We start from the raw sequence: 27,314 nt of genomic DNA, 5'->3' as shown, positions 1-27,314 counted from the left end.
GCGAGACAGCGAATGCAGCACGACTCGGCTCTGGAAGCTGCCTGAGCCATGTGCCCGGCGTTGCCATGGCAACAGAGGACTGCAAGACCGATACACACGCGTGCGCGCGCACATTCACAGGGGCGCAGCATATTCTCTCGCCTACCAACACAACACGGGCCGCCCCCGACCCTCCTCCGCCACCCTCGCTCGCACACATTGACGAAGCCGAGCGACCGGCAGCGCGGCGATGCAATAGGAATACAGAGCAACCCTTCTGTGTGTGCGCGAGTGAGCGCAGAGGAGGCATTACACAACAGTGGCAGAATACAGAGGATGCCAGGACACAGAGGAAGAAGGAAACAGAGAAATACATTTAAAATTAACACTAACTAATATCACATCTTCTTTAGCATGTTGGTGATTGAAGACCGAATAAAAACTGACCTAACGCTTTTTTTTTTTTAACACTCTTCTAAAGGATGTGGAGAGTTTGTATGGGCAGCTGGCGCTAACAAGATAACACAGGAGGGGTCGTGCTTAGCATTCGGAGACATCCTTAATCACTAATCAGCTCACTGCATCTCACATGGACATGTCCTAAACAGGTGCCCACCTTGGCTGATGTCCTCAATGGCCCGGCGTATGCCTCGGTCGAAGGCGCGAGCGTCAGCGGGGCTCTGGAAGGTCAGCCCGAACTTTTTGTCATTGATCCTCCAGTGGTGAAAGATGGGGTTGACCTTGTTGTACACGAGGCCCTCCTGCAGGACACACTCCAGCACCACCTAGGAAGGGGCAAAAAAGACAAATGGACACTGTCAGGTCATTTTTGCCTACAAGCCTTGATGATAAAACAAAAGGATGAAGAAGAATTAGTTGAACAATAGTTTTTTTTTGTTGTTTTTTAAGTAACCAAAAACAGCAAGGGTGAAAATGTTCTATAAAGAAGTCAAGCCACTCTGTTAGCTGGTATTTTCCGACTAAAGACATCAATGGATGGATTCTGATGTGTTCATTTGCACTTGCATCAAGACATAATTTGCTGTTTGGAGGTTTGTTTGTTTGTTTGACAACTTTTCTGTAGCTAGTCTGGTTAGTTTTAATATTCAAAATATGGCACATTCAATCATTCAATTAAACATGAGGAGTTGAATAAAGCCTCTGAAAGTATACACAACTCTGGTGTTTCTGAAATAGGACAAAAAAATAATAATCACATATTTTTTTAGGCCGATTTGTAAACCATATTGAAAATGGTGTTCTTGTTTTAATTACAGATGACTTGGAAGGAGGCAGTGAGGGAAGAAGGGGCTTTGAGTGGGTTTTTGGAGGCAGACAGTCAAAAGTGTGCGGCGGAAAGACACTGTATTTCCAAAGCCTATTATTAATCAGGGCTACTGAGCCGCCTCTTGGCCTTCCTCTAGGGCAGATTAAGTGAAATGAGAGACAGCCATTACAGTCTTTGAGGTTTTGACAAACGTGCACGAGAGTGGCTTAAACGGAGTGCGAATGTGCGAGCGCGGGCGTGACGGTCCATGCAAGATTGTTGCGATATAAACCAATCATTGTTGGTGGGATAAGATTGGCAAACGATTCTTGTAATAATAAAAAAAGTAAACGTTGGGTTGAGTTTTCCGCTGTATGATTTAAAGCAGGTAATATATAGTTTAGCATAGCTATAGACAGTGACAGTTTCCATTTGAATGTTTCCATTGTGATTAGGGCTGGGTATCGATTCTAATTTCCTCAATCGATTTAATTTTTAAGTTCAGTTCGATTTAGATTTGATTCACTTCAGTCCGATATTAATTATGGAACTTCAATTCTTCCTAAATATCAAGGACATGATAAAAACTCCGCAAACATTAAATTGCAAATATAATTGTGAGTACTAGGCAGTAACTAGTTAAATTATATATTTTATTAATTCAGGGCCAATCCCTAGTCAAGGAGGCCAATAACCAATATTTAAAGCAGATATTAATTTTCTGTAAAAGGGGGGGAGAAATTGCTGTCAAGATTTAAAAAAATACAAAATACAACTGTTAAATTGGCTTAAATGTCTTAAAGCATTAATTTATTTAACGGATCTTTGTGCAGTTTATCACTTTTTTACACGCCACTAACACCTCTGGCCCAAAGCGTAACTGCTTCAGAGAGCTCCCATGACCATCAGTACGTTTTAATAAATCAATCACCACCCCCCCCCCCCAATTTTTTTTTATATATAACTGATGAGTTAAGATTGCATGCATCTTTGTTTTAATTTCAAACAAAAACAAAAGATGCAGAAAAATCCCAGGGTCAGCAGCACCTCTTAGAAAGTAAACTGAAAATAAAAGTCTTAAATTGATCATTTATCGGCTGTTGGACAGTATCTCTCAGTGTCCAGTGTACTTTATTGCATAAGTTATTCAAAACTACGATTGATTTTAGGGATTAGGCTTTAGAGATTTTTGTCCATATATTTTTTCATTGGGTGTCAGACATGAAGCTACCAAAAGTCCTAACTTGAAGGTGACCTATGCCGCCGCAAGCGTATCACAAAATGTTTTCCTCTGCCTTCGAAAGAAAAGATGGGCCAGGGGTTAAGCCGGAGGGATGAAGGGAAGAAGAGAGGGATGGACACTGAGGAGGGATGGCGTGGGATCAGGTGATAAAAGGGAGGCGGATGGGGTGTCTGTGCCTCTGGGGCTGATTGTGGAGGGCGAGACTGAACGGAGCCGGAGCAGGTAAGATGAGCGCCACACGGCGAGGCCTGCACAGACACGGGAGGAAGTATCGCGTGTTGCGAGGGAAGGACAATACTCAACGTTGCATTCCACAAACCAGGCTTGGAGGTGACAGGGCAGACAATGTTGCACGAGGGGGACAGAGATAGTCGGAGGTGCGATGCGCCGGAAAGCAGACACAGAGTAAGATAGAGAAGATCTTTGAACTCTTGGTTTTGTGAAGAGTTTGCAAATAAGAAGATAAGCTTTGTTACAGAATCAGCGAATGATTGAAGATTTTCTTTCATGTGTTCTGTGATCATTCAAAGACTTCATCTGAGTTTTTTTTTGGTTTGTTTTTTACACTCGCCATCTATTGTGTTCACAGAGTCACAAGCTAGTCACATATGGAACATTATTGGCGCTTAGATTTTACAAGTTGGGTGACACCGATAGTCTCACAGATAATAAACCGCATTTGGCTGGTAAAGCTCAACAAACAAGCAACATGCACGTATCGCGAGAGAGAGAGAGACACACACACACACAGAAAGTCCTCGCCAAAAAAGAAAAGCTAATTTTGATGAGCCAGGAAGGCGCCACCATCACAGCTGTGAGCAATCCTAGGGAGGCTGTGACGAGCGAGGCAGTAAGCTCAGCTCGAGATCTGACACAAATCCGAGAGCCGGTGTCGTAAGAACTCGTCAACCAATTAGTTTTTTTTTTTTTGAGAGAGAGAGAGAGTCAGAGTGATTGAAGAGGGAAGAGAGAGAGATTGGTGGCTATATGGAGAGCCAGCTGAGTCATCACTGGTACACTTTGTGCCGCATCACTGCGCATCACAGTCACATTCCCACCACCTCTTCTTATTCTATCTGGCGCCACCTATGATTACTTTGATGGAATTTGACATTTTCCCCTCGATACCTTCCTCATGCACCTAATAACATCACACTCCGTTTGCACAGTTACAGTTACACATACCCTCAAGCTATTTAAGGTTACGATCAGGTATGGGAACAATCCGTTACCCTATCTTTGTTCAGACACAACAAACTCAAATTAAAGAGCGATATCAGCATTATTTTGAGAACAGAAGAGCATGCGTCCACAAATAACACGTTGTTTGCCAAAGTTGATGCATATGAATACTATACTCGCTTAAAATTAAGTAAAACGTTCATATTTATTTTTGTAAACAATTCCCACAATAATCACATCGCTTTACACACACTTGATCTCTGCTTAGCAATGTGTTGAAAATAGATGTGCTTTAGAGCTAACTATCAGGGATGTGATTTGACCAAAGTGAAATTATCTGAAAATTTAGCCGGGGGTCTGGGGGCCGCGGGCACTCAGCTCGGTCCAGAGCTCATGGGTTTTCCGTGTTTTTAAGTACTTTCAATGCACTCAGATGACAAAGAAATAGACAAAACAACAGCATAAATGTTCAATGTATATTGAACTATCCCATATAAAATTGCAGTTTTAGTCAACTCAAAATCAGTCACATTCAAAAACATTGGACTGCCTTTGCTTTTAAAAACTATCACTGAGAATATCATCATATATATTTACCATGCAATAAATCATTTAATCAATCATTCTTAATTTAATACATAATGCATAACAAAAACATAAAATACCTCATGCAGCAAGCTCTGGTAAAAACACAATCATGCATTCGGATTGACTAAGATTATCTCTGAAACTGCATACATCAAGATAGTCAACATATTGAAACCTGAAAAGTGCAAACATGCAGCATTCATTTGAGTTTGTGTCAATGATTAACCATGTTAAATATTTATGGCCATTTTTATTACGTTATAATATTTTCAAAAATTTGATTTCGATTAATTTGAAAAGTTTACCACCGACCTCAAAATTCACGACTCTATCAGCAACTGGTACAGGTTGTTGGGGTGGATCACGTCTCTCTATTACCGCTTCCGATTGTGATGTCAATAAGGGATGGAGGCCGTAAAGTTTTGGAGTTTTCGTTTGGGCACCGAAACTTCCAGCGATGGAATAATTTGTTGTTCTTGACTGGAGTTCTTTCACGTGTTTTTTGCTCTTTGCGTGACTTTCAAGAGCTTTGAAACCTCTCCCACCATAGTCACGATCGATCTTCCGAATAAAGTCACTGAACAAATTCGTCACAGTCTTCTTTCCAACATTTGTAGATATATCCTTCTGTAACCAGTCCCATCGAAACTTGTTTTTTACGATCTTGTCAATTTCCTTAACTCGCGGAGCATCATTGCGTTCGATCACGGACATCTTTCTTTAAACACCCGGCAAAAACGTCTGAGAAATGAACAATGGCATACTCCTATGCCTTTATAACAAGCGCGTTTATTGGTCAACAAACAATGGCATACGCCTATGCCTTTATAACAAGCGCGTTTATTGGTCAACACGGAGACTTCAGCCAATCGCAAGATCAGTTTCATTTCAGTTACGGAAACACTAAAATGGAATGCTGTCGAGAGACGAAATCGGATTTTTAACCACTTAAAAAATTGTAACATTTTATTTTTAGAGATAAAAAAAGCGGAATTCCGCGAATTAGCGGAAAAATCACATCCCTGAACTATGCTAAACTAGAATCAAGAATCTTGATTGTCATTATGCAAGCATATCAAAATTTTGTTCCAGCAGCTTTCAGCACAATTTTAAAAAGGCAAATAGTATAAAACAGCAAACTCGACTAAATAAAGAAAATTAAATAAATAGTTAAAAAGTGCAACTAGGAGGATATTGCAACATTTTGTAAAAGTGTAGTTCAATGTGGGTCTTTGTTTAAAATACACAATCCATAGGTGAAAGGAGGGTGAGTATATTAGGAGATGAGGTGATGCATTTCACCGCTCTGGCAAATAAACTATGCCTCAAGTCTGTTGGTGTGGGTCCTGATGCTCCTGTACCTCTTTCCGGAGCACAAACGGTTCGTCTTGCTGGTGTTCCGGAGGACACCAGTATGTCAGGTGTTGAATCTTCTCTCTGTAGTGGGTCTCATCGTTGTCTGATGAGGCCCACTACGGTCGTGTCGTCTGCAAACTTCACAGCCATATTTGTTGGATGAATAGCAACTAAGTTAGCTAGAGAAGCTTTAACATGCACCAAGACAGGTTTAACCGAGAACGACAATTTAGTGTGAGATGCTTTGCACCCAAAAGGTTGTGATGGGACGCACTGTGATGATGGTTTAAGCTTGTTCATTGCTAGTTTACTTAAAAATCAAAAAACAAACGGGCAACAAGCGTCATTTGCATAATAAATACAATACGGTGTGTAGTCCACAAACACCATGGAATGTGTTCTAAATAGCAATGGTAAAATAAACAGTATTTCATTAACTAATGATTTGTTTTTTTGGTTTTTTTACATGATACCTCTAGTAGTATGAAATGTAGTTATGCGTACACATTCCAGTGTCCCGTCTCCAAGCTCCACCCGCTCCACTTTGAACATAGTTCTAGGTGTCGCAAATTTGTCAAAATTACCGTTTTCAAATGATCTATTACTGTATAGATTAAAGGCAGACATTTTGTGGCAACCAATTTTTGTGGTCGACTTAACTGAGTCATGCATTTTTCCCCAGTCTTAATATTTACCTATAATAATATCAACATATGTTTATTTGATTTTACAGAGAGTCCTCGAGTTACGGTCGAGTACTGTTCCTACGCTGGCGATTTAACCCAAATTTCGACTTAAGTCAGATTTCACCGTTAAAGTCCATATTTACATTAAAATACTTCTGTACAGTAATTTAAAAAAACATACTTGCTCGACCCGGAAGAGCTGGATAAATAATCTAACAACAATAATAATTCAAACTTAAACACGGAAGTGTGACACACCTGATGGCGAGCAGACATGCTCGATGGATGTCCGTTGCTGGAGGTAACAACACGTTAAATAACTTTCAAATTGTGTGATTACTGTGGGAAATTAACAAAAAAAAAAAAAAGGTGCTACGGATGAGGCACGGGCGCCGTAAAGTCGAAACAACGTAGGTCGCGTACGACGTAACTCGAGGACTCCCTGTATTTGTATTTTTAAATTATAGACGTCATTAGGTGACATACCCCTAATCAGTCTGTTTGAAAGGATTTCCATTTTAAAAACTGTAACCAGGAAGTTGCACACCAGAGAACAATCAGTGACAAAACCACACAGACGAAAACGCAACCTCCTTGGTGGAGATAATTACAGTCTGTCAATAACTTCTGTAGTCAACTCGCTGATGGTTTCAAACAATACTGCGGTAAGAGGAACAGATAATGTCATGCTTTGCTGTCTTGTATGACTAACAGTCGTTTGTGGGTTTGTCTGTGGTGGTTGTTTTTCTTGGACTCATCGCTGTTGTCGTGCTGATGCCCTCAAACAGTCGGCAGAGCTGCGGCCCATGCCAGGCACCCCGGCACTGGGTGGCATCCTGACAGACCTACATATGGCTTCGTGTTTGTTGTGGTGACTGGGGTAGATGCTGGCGGCAAGCTGGGTGTTTTACCACTTCCCAGAACAGTCGCCGGGGTCTCTGAGCCATGTGTATGCCCCAGCCTGTACGACAGCATTCCCGTCACACCCTTTCCTGTGCCACACACACATGCATAGTAATACACTTAAGAGGCCTTGAACACAAAACACATAAAATGTTCTCAGTCAAAGGCGATTCAGACGCCAGGCAGCCTGCGAGCCGCCAATGTCGAAGCATTAAAAGGCCACCAGAGCCTCTACGTCACTATGTTTGCCACAGCCTTCTGACATCACTTTCACACTTTCATTACCAGAGTCTGGATTATCCCACAACATCTACTCCATCACTTTTACATCCACCACACAGCTCTTGGAACAAGAAGGTCATAAGGGCTAAAGCCTTAAGGATTAAGATAGAGATGCTATTACATTGATTGGGAGGAAGAAAGACAGTGACAATGTGTGGAAAGGAGACTTTAAATTATCAGTGTTGTATGGGGTAATAGAAATGAACAAACAATCAATAAATCCACGCGTAAACAATAAGTGAAGCAAGAAATTTCCAGCCAACAACAGCACGTTACGCGCAAGAACAGATTCTTATTGTATTCAAACTTGGAATAGCAAGCCCCTTCTACACTGTCTGTAAAAGCCAACTTTTGTATGTTACTGTACGCGTGTTCTTTATATGGAATGGGATGTTGAAGCCATCTTGCAAATTTTCTAGGCCTAAGAGACGAAGGATATATATATATATTTATTTATTTATTTTTAAGATATCAGGCCAGACGCTGGGATGGATTGATATCACCATATTGGTGTGTAGAATATCCTTGCTAGGTTCAGTGTAAAAGGTACGGGTGAATAAATGGCAATATTGTAAAATAAATATATGAATCTTTGTCATGAATGTGGACTGTGTGCTCAGATTTGGGGTGTTGGAATTAATCATACAATTGAAGCACTGCGATGTGACATGAACTATTGCGGATCGATGCAGGCAGACCATAATCAACTGTAATGTGATGACGTTGTTCTCCGATTTTGGGCGAGTGGCATTAAAATTCTTGTGATCTGGGGCAAATTCTTTGGATAGACACGTCCAGGGTGTTATAGCTCAACTCTTATCTAAATGGTGTCATTCATCCCATACAGTACGAGGCCGCGAACCAAGAGTTAAGGATTCTCCAAATTATATATTTTGCATTACGTAAAGCCAGTCGCACAAAAATCATAACAGGAACTCTTCCAACTTAATTAAAGGAATAACGGTAGCAATTTCCACCTTGAGTTGCTAACTTCACTGTATAAGGAAAATGCACAGTTGGCCGGTGCAGCAAATAAATGACATGAGTGTGTTAATAAGCAAGCCTAACCCGGGCAATGTGAAGAAATAACCCAGGATCTGGGAGACTTTACAGCGAAGGATTTATGACCGTATTTCGTAGTGGACAACGTCGGCTTCCAACACTTGAGATCATTAAAGATGCAATACAAGTTTCCTTTGCATCGTCAAAATAATTAGCAAATGTAAAAATGTAGTATTACAGCCAGACATGTGGTCATTGTACAAAATGGGTCAGCATCCTTATTGAAAGTCAGACTTAGTTCATGGATACTGATTGATGTGAAGGGCTTCTAGTTTGATAAACACTTCTGACATAACACACTTACTCAAATTACATTATTAACAATAGTTCGCAAACTCCCGAAAACACAGCTTGTACCGAGTCCAGTGATTTCCAGCGGTTCGGACCAATCACAGAGCAACATTGTGTTTGGGGGCGTGATATGCAGCCGTGACGAAACCAGGAAGCCAGCGCCAACGCCGGGGCAAACAAACAAACCTAACATGGATGAATGGACGCTGCAATTAATTCTGTTCTTGCAGAATTACTCACCGTTTCCTTGTTGAATGTTGGCGCTTCGTGAATTTTTAGCTGGTAAAGATGTTCGTGCCCCCCCTTTGGCGAGAACGAAGACGGAATTTCGCATGATCTCCGTGTTTAAGACGGATAGGGCATCATTTGACAAAACCTTCTGAGGCTAGAATGGATGACATCAAATAGTAGGAGTGGGAGAAGGCGACTTAGGGCCAAAAATAACATTCTTTTACTCAGAAAATGTTATGAGTAATGCCAGTGACATCAATGTACTGTAGTAGGAATATGCAGCATATCGTTGTCTTTATAAAGAGGCGTAACTGAAACGGCAAGAAAGCCCATTTGGGATGCCGATGTTGTCGTGTTACATGTCACACGTCTATCTGAGAACATCACAACACTCTCTCACACTCCATATACTCCAAAGCTCACTACTATCGTGTGTTTTTCGGAATAAATTTGATGTCACAGTCTATACGTGACACACCACAAGTGAGCAAATTTTCAGGCATTTTATTTGGTACTAATTACAAGGTTGAGTATATGTTTCCACGATATATTTCCTCCTTTGAGCAAAGTAGGTTTCCCACATCCTTCATCCATCATTCTCTGCTCCTGAGTAATCTGCCCTTCTCCAAGATGATGTAATCATGCATCACAGCATCACGCAGTTTGTTCCTATTTTCAGATACCTGCGCCACAGAGGCAAGTTGAACAACGCTTCCTGGGCGAGGGCCTTTGAGAATGACAGAAGCACGGGGGATGGTGGTGACATCATCCCAAAGAGACGTACACTTTCAGATTGTTATATCTGAGTGAGCATGAAAGAGTGAATGACTAAATAGCAGAGGTGGGCCATTCCATCTCTCCGTCATCCCTGTCGTTGACAGATGCCCCTGCCAATATTTTCGGCAAATGCTTTATGACGCGAGTGAAGCCTTGAAAAAATACACTTGGGACCATCTGTACTGATCTTGTTGACATATCAACTGATGAAAAACCTGCTTCAGTCGGTGCTCAGTCCGTGTATTTTTTTGAGCCTTTACCTCATAAAAGCATTTGCAGACAAACATCAATGGTTTATCACATAGCCAGTACATCACTGAAGCAATTATCTATTCAGTCAAACTGGACAGAAAGTAAATGATAAGGTCTAAAACAAGCATCGTTGTGGGTAAAAATGTGACTGGAGTAAAGTGAGGGTTACATTTCGTTGGTCTGAGTATTTCATAAAAGGATACTAGGAACAGCTGCTGTAGCGGTATCTTTAGTACAAACAACTAACCACAAGACCAAAGGCAGACCAGGGCCATTTGCTCTGGAAGTTTAAGGAAAACACTTAAATCATAACTATAGCCATCCAGAACACAAATGTTCTCCTTCCCTCTCGGATGCTCTCAAACATGAGACATCATGAATCCACAAATCCACAGCAGCTGCACGATGGCATCACGTCAACATCAACCCAAATCTCAAAGGAACGTTTCCAGCACTCTGTGGAGTCTGCAATGGGCGGTCTAACCAGACTACTAGATCAAGTGATCCTTACCAGTTTGTCTTTGAGCCGCTCCCCCTTTATGTAGAACTCCACAGCTGTTGGACTTGGGCTGGGGCTGGGGCTGGGACTGGGACTGGGACTGGGCGTCGGACTGGGGCTACAAGGGCTGAGGTTGCCTGTGCTGCCCCGGGTGCCGCTGCTGTGGGTGCTGCCGCTGTCCTCCGCCTGGCTGACCTTGTAGACGGTAACACAGCTGAGGCCGCCGCCGCCCAGGGGAAGCCACCCGCCGCTGGAGTCATCCCGCGTCATGACCACTGCTCTCACACGCGCATAACTATTACTGCGAAAAGAGGGAGGAAGCATGCATAAGTACGGTAAAGACTGGAGCATGTAACCTACACAAAACTTTAAATACATTATAGCACATTTCCACACAGTCAATGTCAGATAAAAACACTGTTATCTCTATGTTATGATATAGCTGCTAACTGCTGTTAGCAGTAAGAAGCCTAAGCAATAAAACATGTTTTTATAACAGTACAAATATACGAATATAACCTATATACACCAAAACTAAGATTCATATTACGGTAACTAGAGCAGCGACTACCACCACAATCAAATAATCAAATAATTAAAGTCTCAACCAAAGTCTCTCCAGTCCTTTAGGTGCCAGTAGTAAAGCGCCCGGCAGGAGAAAACCCATGTGTATCTTCTCATACAGATTTTTTTATTACGAAAAATTCTACATTACAATTGCCACAGAATCAATGTTCAGTCACAAAGAACAAGCTGAACATAAAACATGAAAAGTAACAAAGACAAAGATTCCCGGCTGGATAAAATATTATATACTGTATTTCTTCACGGTCTATGATACAAGGACTACTACATTAACTATTCCTGATTCATTGACGTACGACACTACTGCACATAAATAGTAATTCAGCATGTTTAAACACCACTGGAAAGTGACTGACCATTTGTTCAAGCGCCACTGTTAATTTCCAACTGACGTATAATTTCCACACAAAAAAACTCCAAGTAATTTCTTAGCTACAAAAAAGAAATTAAGCTAAATTTCCTTCATGTTTAGCTAGTCCATGTTACCACTATACTGTATAACTGTGCGGGTACTGTTGTATCACTCAACAGTAAATAAAAATCATTAATCATAAATCCTATTTGCACGCCCCGGCCCCTCGTTACATTTTCTGCTGGCTCACCAGCGCTGTAGCCTCGGTGCATCTTCACCTGCAGTCAGATGTTTGCTGATTAGATAACACAAACTGCATTAGGCCACCGGAAATTACAAAGGTCAGAGTGTGCTGAGGGCAGCGTTTTGCACGGATTCCTGGTAACATATTAAAGATTTGACACGCAGGAAGAAATTAGTAGAGAATGTGACACATGGCTGAGGTCTCTGATGTTGTGACGGTTTTGTATCTTAAAGGTTTCTTTTCAGGATAACTACCATATGTAAAAGTGTCCATTTGAGGCTCAAGAAAGTCACCGACTGAAAACAGCGTACCTTGGTATGCTCCCATTTAACCCTGCCCCTTTGAATCTTGTTAACTCAACATGGGTAACCTTTGCTCTCCCGCCTTCCACACCCTTGACAAAGACCATTGCTGGAATTATCAGTTAACAATTCCTCTATTGCCTCAGAAAGTTTTGTTCTGCGAATCATAAATAATTTTGATAAACAACCAGATGGCCAAATATCAATCACAACATTTGTAAAAAAAATAATAATAATAAATGTAAAGCCTTATTTACATGTGAGTTATGTTAATTTTTAAATAAATCCAACTTTACATACAACTCGGGCTGGGTAATAAATCAAATGAATTCGATTAATCGTCATTTGGAAAATCAAATCGTTGAAAGTTTGCTAAATCGTGAAATCAGATGTTTGTCTTCTGGATTATTAAAAGCTGTTATGTTATGTTACATCCAGATGTTATTGTGAGCTGTAATTTTACACAAGTGGCACTGGCAGCGTGCTGGTTTACAAAATATGTTTACAATAGCTACCAACTCAGTATGAACTGACATAAGTTAGCAATGAACATAAAGTGAAACATTACAACAGTCAAAGTATATTTTATGTTCTTTCCATTACATTCATGTTTATGTACCATGCCACCACTGTTGGCACATATTTTAGTTCCCTTTTCCGCTTTTAACGATGACTGGTAAAAACGTCTGAACACAAGTTAATAATTCCTTCGCAGTCAGTCTTATCCTTGAAAGTATAAAACAATTTGGATCATGCCACTCAGCTCTCAAACCAAATAATGATGTTTGCTTTCCAAATATGATTCCTGTCTGTATTCATATTGTGTTTACTCCCTAATACTGCCCCAAAGTTATGGGGTAAGAGAACAACAGCTTCCCTTACAAGCTCCCAGCACCGCCCTTTCTGGTCACACCTTTTTACAGCGCCAAAGAGGCCGTGCGCCACTTTACACCACGACCCCTGGCCTCATCACAATAAAAATGCATTTTGGAGCAATTTACAAGCAGGAAGAGATGGAAATACAGCGGCTGTTAAAGTCCCCCTCACTTCAATAAAGGATGTGGGGGTGATGGGCGCAGGAGGGGCTGTCAGTCAGGCAGGGGTCCCTGGGGTGAACAGAAGGCAGGCGGTGGTGTCGCTCAGCCATGACCAGGGCACAATGACCAGGACCTGACCCTTCAGAAGTACCATCTCACACATGCCAGCACACGGACACTCACAGGGAGGAGGGGGATAGCGGGTCTAGACCCCAAGAGGAAGTTAATGTGCTTTCATTTCGCACCCATTATAGTACAAGACCCCAATGAGGAACAACAGAATTAAAGAACAGTAAAACCAAGCAGATATGTGGCCTAATCTTTTCATTCTTTTTTTTTTTTCAGAAACAGAAAATGTTACCAAGTGCAAAACACACATGGAAATTTAGACCAGGATGGTGCAGACAAAGGCTGTCCTCCACGCCCCTCGCTGGGAGTACACAGTCCACTGGACACACAATCGAGAGCGGAAGCACATCAGCTGGCCTGGGCCTGTGAGTCCCATTGAATGGAGGGGGGTGAGGGGGGTCGGAATAGAGAGAAAAGCGCCCCCCATTCCAAATTATTCCAAGTTATTCTGCTGGATGACTGACTTCATTTCCGACCAAAAGCAAGAGAGAAAAACAGAGGGAGTTGGAGGGAGGAGAAAGTATTGGAGGACCGTGGGGGAGGAGGTGGTGGCGGATGGGAACAGGGTGGAGACTGGAGACCAAGGTGACAGTCAACAGCTCCTAAGTGCATGTGAATAGAGTCTTTTCTATTCACAAAAAGGATGTACGCAGGCCTCACCGCCTCCATAAAAACGGTTCGCATTAAGGGAATTGGCAATATTTGACTACCGTATTTCCTAATGGATGCCGAGCCCCAATTAGTCACTGGGTGTGTCATCCACTTATAAATACTTCCCCTCACATAGACCCCTCCCCTTTTCCTCTCCAGGAAAAACACAGGTAGTAACTGTATACAGTACATCAGTTCATAGACGCTACTGTTCAAAAATGTCGAGTAAACTACTTAGTCCATTTGAACTCTGTTGCGAACCAAAACAGCAGCACGTCTCTAAAATATATAACGGTATCAAGATGTTGTAAACGAGTTCCCTGCATACTAGTAAAGACGATCTGACATTATGTGGAGACAATAGCCGACTTTTTTTGTCATTCCAACTGATATCCGAATTAAGATTTCTGGTCAGCTGTTTACATGCGATGTGATCTATTCCGATCTGCCATTTATATGCTCCGCTATGTTAATCAGATCAGCTGTGGGACACGTGGAGATCGATGTAAACATCATGTGATTTATCGAGGTGGAGTTTATTCATCTATTTAGCAAAATCTGGCTTACGAGTTCGTACTTTAAAACAAGTACAGAGCATGCGCAAACCGGACGCAGCCTGGCTATTATAGGAATCTACTACCGCAGTGTCATTTTCATTCTGTTAAGTCATTCATTCATTCTAATCGGAATACATGGCTCCACGTAAACCCAGCTATTATCTTGAACAACAAATCCAGTGGACTGACTGATGTGGTTACTCTGCAATGTTGTGTGCATCCATGTTCATGTCGCTACTTTTCTCCATAACAGTAAAATCTATTTTCCTTAAAATGCCACTTTAGCTTGACATTGTGCTATCAGCTATTTCTCTGATTTTAATTTTTTATTTTTTCCTCATCAAAGTTAAGACCTCTCATTCCATAAACGTGATCACAATAACGGTGGCGATATAGACTCAATATTATAATATTACTATTTAAAGAAATGCTATGTTAATACATTGGAAAATGCAGACTTTTGAATTGCGGATGTAACAGTAAGTATCCTCTTTAAGATAAGGCGTTGTTATTATTCCAAAAATGTAATGGTACAAATGAAGCCCCTCACCCTAGTAAGACACCTTCCCCTGGATCTGCAGGTAAATAAATACAGTCCATGGCACTATACTCTTATAGAACGAGAGCTCAAAGAGCATGAGTTTGACGGTGTTCAAAAAAAAAAAAATTTTTATTTTGAGTGGAAGGAGGAAGACAAAGTAGGACGTTGTGGTGAAGAGAGGGCGTGATGGTATAGCACGTGCAGACCAGGCAGGCCGGGGCCTCGAGACCGGCTGCTCTAGTGTGTGCCGGAGAAGGGGGATCCTGGGACAAGCATTTCCTAAGTGGACAAAGTGGCCGTTTGTCTACTCACTCTGGCCCATGGCTCACTAGGCTCCAGTATGCCATCATGCTTGTGCTTGTGTCTCAGTCTTTGGCTTCCTATCCCGATGGTGGGAGGTGGGAGGATGGCAGGGGGGGGGGGGAGAGAAAGGATGTGGCCTGAGCCCGGGGAGCCGGCCAAGTCGCCCTCCCTTCACTCCGCTCTGTCTCCCCCTTCTACCAAAACCCCTCCCCGCCTGCCTCTCGCCACACAATGGCTGCTTCTCTGCTGAAATTTCACGTTATTGGATGCCGGGCCTGGAGTTTTGTACTCCCACAATGTCCAGGCAGTGGAGCATGCTGCAGGGGAGACACACTCTGCAAGCTAAAAGCTGGAAAACCATTCCTCCTTTCATTAACATCAGAAAAGGGGAGAAAAGTCCCCCTTCTAAACTCATTTTTTCCATCTGCCCATCGCTCCTCTGTATCAAAAACTAGAATAACGTTGTCCAGCTCCGCAACACAGATTTGGCTTGTAGGACTTTAAGAGTGTGAGAAAGAAATTCATTAAAATATCATTGGCAAAATAAACAAGCTACTTATCCCAATCCGATTCTGTAGCTTAACCTCTGTTAGGATCTTGGAAATGAAGGGGGATGTGCAAAAGCTAAGTGAGGTTTGAAACAAATCAAGTCAGATTTTACCACGGACAAGAAAAACAGGTATGCAGTTTAATATAAACAACAACGTGCAATCTGGGCCGCGACCATCGATTCCAGCAGTGCCAACTAGCTAATTAGGCGTGGTTCAAGAGCTCTAAATAACCAGCCAAGTTGAAGGGCAGCACTAAACAAATGACACGACCCAACATGGATGCAGAGCAAATTATGACACAAGGACAACAAGACGGCTCATCGGGGTGCTTTATGTTAGCCGTTAATAAAAGCCGAATCCGTAATTGGACAATGCCCACAAAAGCAGGCTGCGTTTGCACGCCTGCTTTATTAGCTGCGCTGAAAGCTAATACTTTGCCTGTAGAAGGAGAAGTGAAAGAGAAATGTTACCGTATCTTCTTGCAACACCTCGAGGGTGCTGGTGAGTCATCTCTCTCACAAGAACATTCGGCCAAAGCTACCAACTGACTCAGGGAAAAATAACACTCTGCAGCACTAAACAATGAAAATAAATTTTACCTCAAAATAAATTTTGCTCAGCAGCCACTTGGACAAAATAGGAAGAAATGTGTTGACAAATTAACTAATTGCTGTCACGTTAGCCAGGAGCAAACATAAAACTATGTGCTTGAATGCTGCTGGGCATAAATTATATATTTTTTCCTGAATTGGTTGATGGGTTTAAACACTTAGTGGTGATTCAGTCTTTAATATTGGTCAGAAATGCTTTTTCACCGCAATGGAATGAAATATCTGATATCATCTCGATTTGCGTTTACACCTGACCAAACAGACACTACCAAGGGAAAAAACTAGGGATGCACGATAATATCAGTGGCTGATAATTATTGGCAATTATCGACCAATTTCATGTCATACAGATAAACCAGATGATAAAGAAATCCGCCGATAATAAACTTTACGGCTCCACACTTCCCCTTCTCCTATGGTAGTGTCGCGTCGCATATTTGTGACATCATAATGCGTGTGACCTCGTGTTCACAGAAGATGCATCATGGCGACTCGGCTTACTTATCGGTTACTGACACCGGCATTTTTTTAATGATTGGTTTATCGGAATCAGTTGAAAATAGCATTATCGTGCATCCCTAGAGAAAACATACTGCTGTCCCATTAAAATGAACTTAACAGTGCTTGTGTCAAAGGCAGACTGTTAATTGTTGGATCCACAATAGCTGCTATTTGAAAATATATCAGACATCCAACCCACCACCACCCAAACATGAAAAAAAAAAAGCCACAGACTAAGTAGATCTTAATTTAAACCACACGCATTCCGGTAAATTAAAACCTTGCGCCTGACATTACCGGGGGTCGCGGATCAACAACAGAAGAGGAAACACAAGTTTTGACTGTTCCACAGCGTCGTCTATGTCTGCTTTGATGTTAGAGTAGTCTCGAGGGATTGTGATTCTAATTGTAGTTATTCTAACTATAGCAGGAGTAAGGCGGTAGGCTGGGAAGATGCAGGGATGAGGCATTAATGCTATATCATACTATAGCAGATCTTACTGTAAGAATTTGGATAGTTACTATCATCAGTACTACCAGGTCCAGGTTCACGAGAAAATATGTCCCGACTGGACTTTTTCCAGCAATTTTAGTGTCACTTTTTGGAATAGTAGAATAGCTGTCAAAAATCGATCAAGTGACAGTCATAAGTCAGTTAATTTTGCGGAATTGATCGTTTGTTGTGTCTTGATCAAGGAAAATTGAGTGCACTACTAGGCCGCAAACAGCAGAGGTGCTGTTTAACCAATCTCATCGAGTTTGCTGTCTAACAAAAGTACCACATGACATCTGCTATGGCAAGCTGAGAGACATCCATGTTATAGCCAACTCCTTAAACGATGTGATCGTTTACAAACCAAATACACCCACAAAACAATAAACATTGAAATTTAGGAAGAAAATTAAATCAAATGACAATCCCTAGGTCAGTATAAATGTACTTTTAAACAATCCCAACAAAAACGGCAATTCAAGGTTAAGTATATGCCACAAATATGGTGGATATACGACACTATCTTTATTATGCTGAGATAATGCTATATTATAAAGTTATATAATTACGTAGTTACAAAATTGTTTGGTTCGTTAAACTCACTTTCAAGTAACCCAGAAAGATCTTTCAAATTTTCATAACATAGCATCATAATTTTTTTTACAAAAATTTGGTATATGTTTATTGAACGCTTTTACTTGCCAAGTTGGATTTAAGTTATAACTATAGCAAGCTGCCAGTCAAAATAAAACAAAGTTTTCCAGTATGATCTTCTTCTACAAAATGATTCATTCACTGAACGATTAAATGAAATGCAATGATTTAAGATCTAGGCATATCTCGAGAAACACACACACCAGCAAAAATACATTTGGCACGCACAGAAACCCCTTCCTGTTCTCAAAGGGTTTTGGGAACGCCATCAAAGAAACAAGGTTTAGGATTTACATCTGTGCCCTTTTATGTCTGCGGCCTCGCAGGGAAGAACTATCTCAGGCCAGCTGCAAGCAAAAAGCTCGCAACAAGGCGCAGCCTTCATGGTCCCCACATGCTGCACAACTGCAAACAATATCCACGATTGAGACGCTTATTGCTCAAAGCGTCTCCTCACAGGCCCTGAGATATGGTCTGTGAACATCACAGGCCCTCCATGACCAAGACAAAAAGAGCACGTTCTGATGTTCTGCTGAACCCCAAGCCGCATAGGAGGTGTTTGTCTGAAAAGGTATAATGTGCCCTCAACAGTGCTGACATTTAAAGCACTTTAAACACTCAAAGAGGAAATGAAAAATGTAATGGGGAAGTGGCTGGGCTTTTAAAAACGCACAGAATCCAGGCCTGACTCCAACCATGGGAATGGAACATGCTCTCCGTCACAGGCAGTCCGAGCAGTCTGGTTACTCAGATCACCGCTGCCATTAATCACCCCAAACAATCCCACGGCAGCTTCTAGAACAAGCAGACACTGGATCATAAATATTGTGTCTGCTAAATAACTTTAGGAAACCTCTCCCACTGAGAGCAAATCATTCTGCAATACAGGAGCTGTGCGACTGAAGTAAAAACAAAAAAAATGTATTACGTCAAATAATAATCAGCAATGTCTTGGGATATGAATAGAAGAAGTTTATCGGAACAAAGTTGCTGCTTGAGCGTATCTGCTATTGCTCATGTTTCAAACGATCAGCTAATCAGTTAGCTCTGCATGGAGCCTGATAACGATCCTCAGCCGTGTTGGCTGAGGGAGACATGGAAAACAGGCTGGATAGGGGTACTCGAGGTTGAGAAACCACTGTGCTTGTTCTTCTATGGAGACAAACAGCCCTCTGGTCAAGGCCAACTATCTTATGGCCTTGAGACTGGATGGATAGTCAGGTGGCACCTTGAGGGAACATTCTGGTGGTTTGAGTGAAAACCTACTGTACATATATTCAGCAGAATGTGGAGGCAGTGCAACTCTAAAATAAGGCCCTGAGGTCATACAATTTGGAATTTTAAGGTGAGAATTCAGTGGGCTATATCATTTAATTTCGATTATTTCCTATGGAGCAAATTCTTTACAGTAGTGTTGTTCTTAAGGCCAGAATGATACAAAATGTACACACACGGGCAAGTGGCAAAATGGTCGTCCACTTAAGCGGTCAGTTGCTTTTTCATGAATGTATTTGTCATGGAGGATTTGAGAGGCATTTGAAGTTAATGCTGGGCATCAATTCTAATTTATTGAATCAATTAGATTTGGATTCACAAGAGTTCAGTTCAATTCTATTTAGATTTTTCCCGAGTCACTTAACTTCAATCCGATATTGATTAATTATGGAACATCATCCATCCATCCATCCATCCTTCTTCAAGGACATGATAAAAACTCCACAAAGATTAAATTCCCAATTTTTTTTTACAGAGGCAGTAACTGGTTAAATGATTGTTTATTAATGAAAGTAAATTGGGTTATAATCACTTACGTGTAACAAACATTGACATCAGCAAGGTTGAGATAAAAATATTTTCATAATTCTAATTACATGTAAACATAAATCTAAAAAAAAAATCTGAATTGTTTTAAAGTGCAATAAGTCAGGCCTTTCACAAATGTAAGAAATACTTTTAAATTCATGTGAACAGATAATTTCAAGAAAACAGTAAGAGACAAAAAAATGTGTCCTTTAAAATTATATTTTCTTATAAATTTATGGGAAACAGCAATATTAAAATAATTGATTCATGGTTTTACGAATCGATAAATCGATGTCAGGCTTGAAAAGGAAAATCGATTCATTATCGATTACTCGATTTATATATTTTTTGAGCCCAACCCTATTAGAAGTGCTCATTCCATGTTTGTTTGTTGTTTTTTTAAACTGCACAAAGATGACAGCCAATGGTCTCCTTGCTATTACCAGTTTAATACAAACTTCTGAAATAATATGCTCAACTTGGCGTTAATAATGTTTTCATTTTTTGTTAATAATGAATGATATTCATATAAGTGGAGGCATTGATCGTGTTAATGGTTTGTCAAAAATAATTAGGAAACAGGTAAATATCTAGATCGGATTAGGTAGTAAAACGTACGTGTTCAAGCTCACATCCTGCCATTGGCAAGGACTCCAAAAATGTAATCTTCAACAAAAAAAACAACAACATAAAATCAGGAAATTATTTAGCTTAACATAAGGGTTGCAGGATATCAGCAATCACCCAGGGCCATAAAACACGAGGCCCAGCAGCTGAAGTAGCTGTCTCCCTTTGTCGTTTCATGACTTGATGAGGGCTGTTTGGGAGGAATGCGTTTAGAAAGCGCCGCCACAGGAATGGGAGTGCAAAACAGCCACAGGTGATAAGATCACAACACCCGCATGGCAGATAAAAACGCTGAGCTGTCAAATCAATCACACAGATAGGAAGAGGACACAGTGTGAGGGACCGCCAGAGATCACCTGACCGGCAACAAGACAATAGCGTGGCACAGCAGGAGTCTTGAGACAATGGGGGCCCTAGCCTATACTTGATCATTTCACTACAAGCAATACAAGGCCAAATGACCTCTCGCTCATAAAGAATGGAGGAACACTTTATTGGCCACCAATGACAGCAATCCACCAGCTTTAGTCGTAATTACCTTTTACGACACATTGCAAACGAGATGCATTACATGAAGCTTGTGGACCTTACCTGCAAAATGCGGTATTTGCTTAACCATAAAATGAAAGAAGTATCTTTCCCTTAGTTCCTGTCCATGGGCAGTCATCCAAACAGCCCAGTGGGCATCGCTGGCATGTCATTATTACAGTGATGTTACTCTACTTTGTACTTCAGTCAGTCAGAACTAGGGGGCGTTAGAAAAAATCGATTCGGCATAATATCGCGATATTACAGCGTGCAATTCTCGAATCGATTTGATATGCGGCCGAATCGATTTTTAAACATCTATTTTTTATGGGAATATTCAGCAAAACGTCTTACTTAGGGTTAGGATTCACACATTAAGCATGGAAGAATGTTATATTAATGGAACATTAAGCCTTAATATTTTATTTCAGTGCTGCTCAAACATGAAACAGACCGCAACCCGTTTGTTAAATGCAGTGGCTCAGTTATAAGCATGAATTTTCATACAAATCTTACAGTGTACATGTACAAGTTTGCTGATTAGTATTTTCTAATTTTGAGTAAAAAAAAAAGCGCAATAATCAATTTATAGATTCGCATCGGGATTAATCGGTTTCGAATCGAATCGTGACGTATGAATCTTGATACGAATCGAATCGCCAGGTACTAGGCAAGTCACACCCCTAGTCAGAACTATAGTTCAACCTAAAATGACTTGTATGTCGGGACTGTCACAAACCAAGGACCCCTTGTAAACTGCTTTTGCCAATGGGAAATGTGCATTAGTGGTTGCTTTACTTTTTCCCCGTAGAGTAAGGCCAACAACTATGGAATGAAATCTAACTACATGGAAGGTGAAACACAGTATATGCAGTAGAAAGCAAAATTATTATTGCAAAAGAGCACAGAGAGGAATAAAGCCTTTACGAGTGACGGCGGATCAGCACCAATTAACAAGGTCACGCCACAGAGTGTTTACTGTACATTAGTTTGGACTATCTCCCATCATTCCTTGTCCGTCTTGTGACAAAATTAGTAGGCAAGTCAAATCAAATGACATCATCATTTGTGTAACCGTGCCTTGTAAATAAATACAGGACAAAAGAATGAAGACTGCTGCTGTAACGTTCAGTATCTCGCTCCCTCTGTGTTTCTATGAATCATACACCCAGCAAGACAGGTGGTGGAATCCTAGCAACAATATTTGGATCACTTCGCCATCTTAGCAGCCGCCATTACGCACAGAGGAACAAACCATAGCACATCGTGTAGGCCCAGTCGCAGCGTTTCCTAACGTGCAGGCCCTGTGGCTCCTTCCACTATTGAAGGCGAGCACAGGAAAAGGCTACAATTCACATATGTCGATGCTCACGTGTATGCACGATCACTTCTCCCAAAAAAGATTTATATTGCTACACTATCTAAGCATGACCAAGATCGATTCTGTAGCAGTAGCGTGAATGCCGTTTGGTGGAGTTTTCAAAACTAAATCCGATTTAGTTCAATTGTATTTGAAGCCATTTGCTCCAGAGTCCAAACTGCTGCCGTTATAAAAACCTTGAGCGTTACAAGGAGTATTTTAAGTAACATTTTAACAACTGCTAATGTAATGGAAAATACAACACAATATTGATCACAAGTGACAAGCATGTGTCAGCTCGTGCAAGAAGCGAACGTAGCAATCTACGCCTTCACTCAGTGTTACTTGTCAAACCGCATGACTTAAAAAGATACAACTTAACGTTTACAACAAGCTGGTCAGCACTGAGTCCTTAACAGGACCTGGAAAAAAAAGCAACAACTGAGCAAATTACAACCATTAATAGCACTAAACTGCTGGCCAGCCAGTCTCCAAATATCGTGACACCGAAACACTCAGTGGACTTAAGTACTGCAGAAGTCTTATTCTGCTGGAGCAGAAGGCTAATGAAAAAGGCAAAATGCAAACAGAATTTACCTTGCAGGTTGGTTAAAATGAGGTTTAGTGAGGTGCACTGACACGCAGTACGACAGGTTAATGTCCACAGCGTCTATGACATTTACGGCATATTTACGAGGCATATCAGTTGTTCCAGGGACCAGGACTAGTGTAATAAAATATACATTTCAAATCCAAACTAAAAACTACAAATTTTGCACTTCAAAGTCTAATGCACTTTCCCAGCTTTCTTTGCCAAGCCTTTTCATGCACTTCTGGAAGGATTGTCTTCTCCGCACCTCCAGGCAACCCCTCTTAAGCTTGGAAAAGGGGGAAATAATAAAAAATATATATATATTAATCATACGCAAATAGGTTGAGTGAGTAGGGAGGTTGCTCCATAACTACGATGTTTCCAGGAAGAAGTGCCGGATGCTCAAAGCATTTTGAACAGGCACAAGGTACCACGCCACTTCTCTCACCTCTTCTCGCACACTGAACGAAGCAAATACCGGATGTCTGGTTGCTCACCTGACCGACACTGAATGTAAAAACTTAAAATATATATTTTGTGACATCAGTCCTGCTGGAACTTTGCTGACACACCTCGTAGGTCGTTCGACCTTCGATTCTAGAGAAAATACAGACGCACACACTAATTCAGGTATGTTACGTAAACGCATAGTTCAAGGACAAAAGCATCTATGCAACGTATCGCCGCCCTGCCTTCTGCGAGACAAGTAATGGAGATTCGGAACATGGGTGTGTTTGACACATTAAAAGCGTGACAGTGTAAATGGCTGGGGGGAGGGGGGGGGGGTTGAAAAGAGAAAAAAAGGGCAACAGCACATGACTTCCTCTGTGACAAATACATTATCAAAAGACACAGAACAGTGTCGATGTGTTGCGCACGAACAAACGCGCGCGCGCGCGCGCACGCACACAAACAGAGAGACATGGCGTGAAAAGGAAATGTGATCATTGTGTGACCGCGGCTGCAATGCGAAACAGCGTACAGTTGAATGTGAATGGGGCCTGGCAGGTACTTTATGAATGGAGGGGATCATGTGACCGCAGCACCTCCCGAAGCAGATATTTCTCACTGGCTGTCAACAAGCGCACACAAGGGATCAGCCGTGTAAAATAATACCCCCAAATATTGTAAAAACACCAAAGGGGTTCGGGACAGGAAAATAAGTACCCATTTATACGACGTTTCGACGACTTACGAGACGCGTTTGGAGCGTTCGGGTGTCAATTTTAAGCGGTTTTTTTTATGAATGGAGACATGTAAATGAGCGTGATTGAAGAAAAAAAAAAGATCTTCCGCCTTTTGGAAATGAAACATCCATTTTAAAATGTTTATTGTCATTTTTACGACGACAATATGCATCCCCGTTATTGTACATAAGCGTATGAATGCTTAAAATGGCGTTTTTCGCCCTTGTGCTGTAGTCTACATGTTATTAATACACATTCGCTTGAGGATTTTAAATGAATTACACGCCAAAATGAGCGTGAGTTGTTGAGGATTATACTCATGACGACACCCATACACGCCATTCAAAAATATACATTCATATAAGCCGTGTCGTATTTATGAAGCAGCATACGTCACGATCGCGTAGCAGCAACATGCTAAGGTCACAAAAATGAGAATTTGTACTCACTCGTTGTTTGGATTTGTTGAATCTTCACTCATTTTCTTCCTCACGGGGATCCGAGTCCTAGCACTAGCATCGACAGCGCTGTGACGGCGGGACAAAATAGCACAAAATTCACCATTTTCCTCCACATACGTACAACTGAGCCGTGTTTTCGTTTGGTGTTTATTAAGGGTGGGGTGATCGGTAAAAGCGTAAAAATGCTCTCCCTCGGTGAAAAAAAAAACAGCAAAAAAAAAAAAAAAGAAGGAAAGAAGTGAAGCTAGCGTTAGCCGTTAAATTGCAAGGAGGAAGAATGACAATTTCGCCTTCTCCTCCCTGGAAGTAAAATCCGACCACGACATAAAATTACCCATCTTCTTTCCAAGCAAACTCCGGTTTGGTGGGGAGATACAATTAAAAACACAAAAACAAATAGTCCCCGTCGCGTGTGTATATATCCTCAAAAAACACAGAAAATGTTGAAGCCCGTCACGTTCGGCGGCGTAATCGTCGTGGCTTGCTGTCGAGCATCCATTCGCCAACTTGAAAGCTCTCCGGGACGACACTTGAAGCAGCGCCTTGTTGGAAAGCCAGCCTCGCTCCGCCAACGTGTCCGAGTAATGTCCGCTTAAAGGCAAACTCGACGCCCGGTAGGGAACTGGAAGGGAGGGAGAAGGGAGTCGTGGTTTCTCCACAAAGGTTCGTTAGGAGGGAGAGAAAAAAAATACTTTTTAATTTCCCCCCTCAGAAGTTGCCGTACATCTGCTTTAATCGAACTCCATTTTCAACAAGGGGAGGGGAGGCATCGGGAAACTGGGCGGATGTGTCGACCCTCTCCCCCTCTCTCCTCTCTCTCGCTCCTCTCTCTCTCTCTCTCTCGTTCTCTCTCTCTCTCTCTCTCTCTCTCTCTCTCTCTCTCTCTCTCTCTTCTCTCTCTCTCTCTCTCTCTCTCTCTCTCTCTCTGTCACTCCAGAAAATTAAATCCTTCCGCGGCGTGCTAGAAATGTTTAATTTCCACGCGCCGCCGCTCGATTTATGTTATTTCCGATAATCTGTCATTCATTCCGACTAATAATGAGTCACGTTAGTGACAAACGACGAGAGACAAGCGCGTGTTTCCGGAGTTGACGCAAAGTAGTCCCAGCGGCGCTTCTCCCAAAAAGAAGTTTCCCTTCAATCACGCATTACTCCGAGATAGCACGCGACGTAGAAAATAATCCCAGCGGAAGGAACTTGGTCATTAAACTTGATATCTGTGCCCCAGTCGTTCCTTTTCACAATCTCTACTTAATTCCAGCACCTCCTGTAGAAACATGGAAATAGTGTAGACGGCGAGCGAGCACATAGGCAGGCACAACACGTGGAATTACATCAGATCCCGTTCATGATTTCTGGTCAAAACAAAGTAGCGCTGATCTAGAAATTGCATGAAAAACATCAAATGCAGCCTCAATTTCCTCCATTGTTTTAATGAAAATTCACCACAACAAAAAGTATGTACTCGCAAAAATTTGTTATTTTAATGTTTATGCACATTGTAGCCTATATTCAAGTTGTTTTAGCAATGCTATGATGACCATGAAGAACAAGATTACTTGTTGGCCTACTAAGTAGAGGACATACCTTCCACATGTCTGACATAAGTACAATATACTGTGTTAATATGTGTACGTATGTGTGTACGTATGTGTGTACGTTAGTTAGGCTGTTACTTCCTAGTTTATGGAGAATGTCATTAAATGGGCGGTACCATTATGATTCCAGGGTGGGGGTGGAAAATGTAACGATTCGGTTCCGTTCCATCAAAATCAACTTTCCGATTCAAATTGGTTTTAGCTACACTCTTAATTAATATATTATTGAAATAAGACAAATATGGTTTATTAGGTTTATAACAATACATCCAAATTAACACTCCCCAATCCCCGTAGCCTACTATTTCCGCACCGTTTGGCAATAAAGCCACACACAGGTGTTTTCAAATCATTTAAAAGGTTTTGCGGAGCAGAATCGTTGGCCCAGATTGCATAATATTCAAATGTTATTGGACTGTTGTGCGGCGTGTGGAATGGCAAGAGATCAAGCTAAACGATTCTGTCCTGTTGTCATAGTGACAGCATGTTGTATAAGAACTTTGTCTTTTTTGATACGCGCTTGTGCCACGTTAAATGTATCACCCAAACCAAGCTGACTTCATTTTGTACGGAAGACAGACAGGATAAACTTGATTTAGCATGATGCATTTGATGTTCTCAGGCGTTGCTCTGATTGTCAAGGACTGGATTTAGTGCCCAAATCTGATATTTCATGTTTAGTATTGGTAGTATTTATCGATAATTACTGCCGACGTTGACTCAATTTCAGCTGTTGACTTGACTTTTGGTCCTCATGTAGATTGTTTCAGTTGTCCAGTAAATGTAAATGTAGTGATATCGGCTGGTTGCAATGTAAACCCAACCTTAGTTACCTATTTCCTCAGCACAGGTGATGTCATCTTCAGTCGACACTCGACAGCAAGTGAAAAATGGGTTTTTAAAATGTATTGATTGTAGATGAAAATTTATTAACTTATCAAATTAATTCTAGACAAAATATTAGCTTTTTACTGCTGGAAATGACTCAATATCCCTTTAAGGCCCCAGCAGCTGAACTCAACATCTTATATTGTACCTATGATTAGTGT

General features: G+C 41.4%; 1 protein-coding gene across 1 annotated transcript in view; it reads right to left on the bottom strand.

Annotated features, from left to right (window-relative positions):
• spred1 (sprouty related EVH1 domain containing 1) overlaps positions 1–25,464 on the bottom strand; it is a 40,076-nt gene extending 14,612 nt beyond the window's left edge. The window contains exons 1-3 of the mRNA XM_086094854.1: positions 24,656–25,464; positions 10,611–10,899; positions 596–764 (exon numbers count right to left, since the gene is read on the bottom strand). Of these exons, the coding sequence (XP_085950980.1) occupies positions 596–764; positions 10,611–10,899; positions 24,656–24,687 (490 nt within the window). The 5' untranslated portion in view covers positions 24,688–25,464. The remainder of the gene's footprint in view (positions 1–595; positions 765–10,610; positions 10,900–24,655) is intronic.
• Positions 25,465–27,314: the final 1,850 nt, after the last annotated feature.

This window comes from Leptonotus elevatus, chromosome 14 (genome assembly GCF_054856555.1).
Source record: "Leptonotus elevatus isolate MCC_2025b chromosome 14, RoL_Lele_1.0, whole genome shotgun sequence".
Taxonomy (NCBI): Eukaryota; Metazoa; Chordata; class Actinopteri; order Syngnathiformes; family Syngnathidae; genus Leptonotus; species Leptonotus elevatus.
This window is presented reverse-complemented; position numbering and strand designations above follow the sequence as displayed.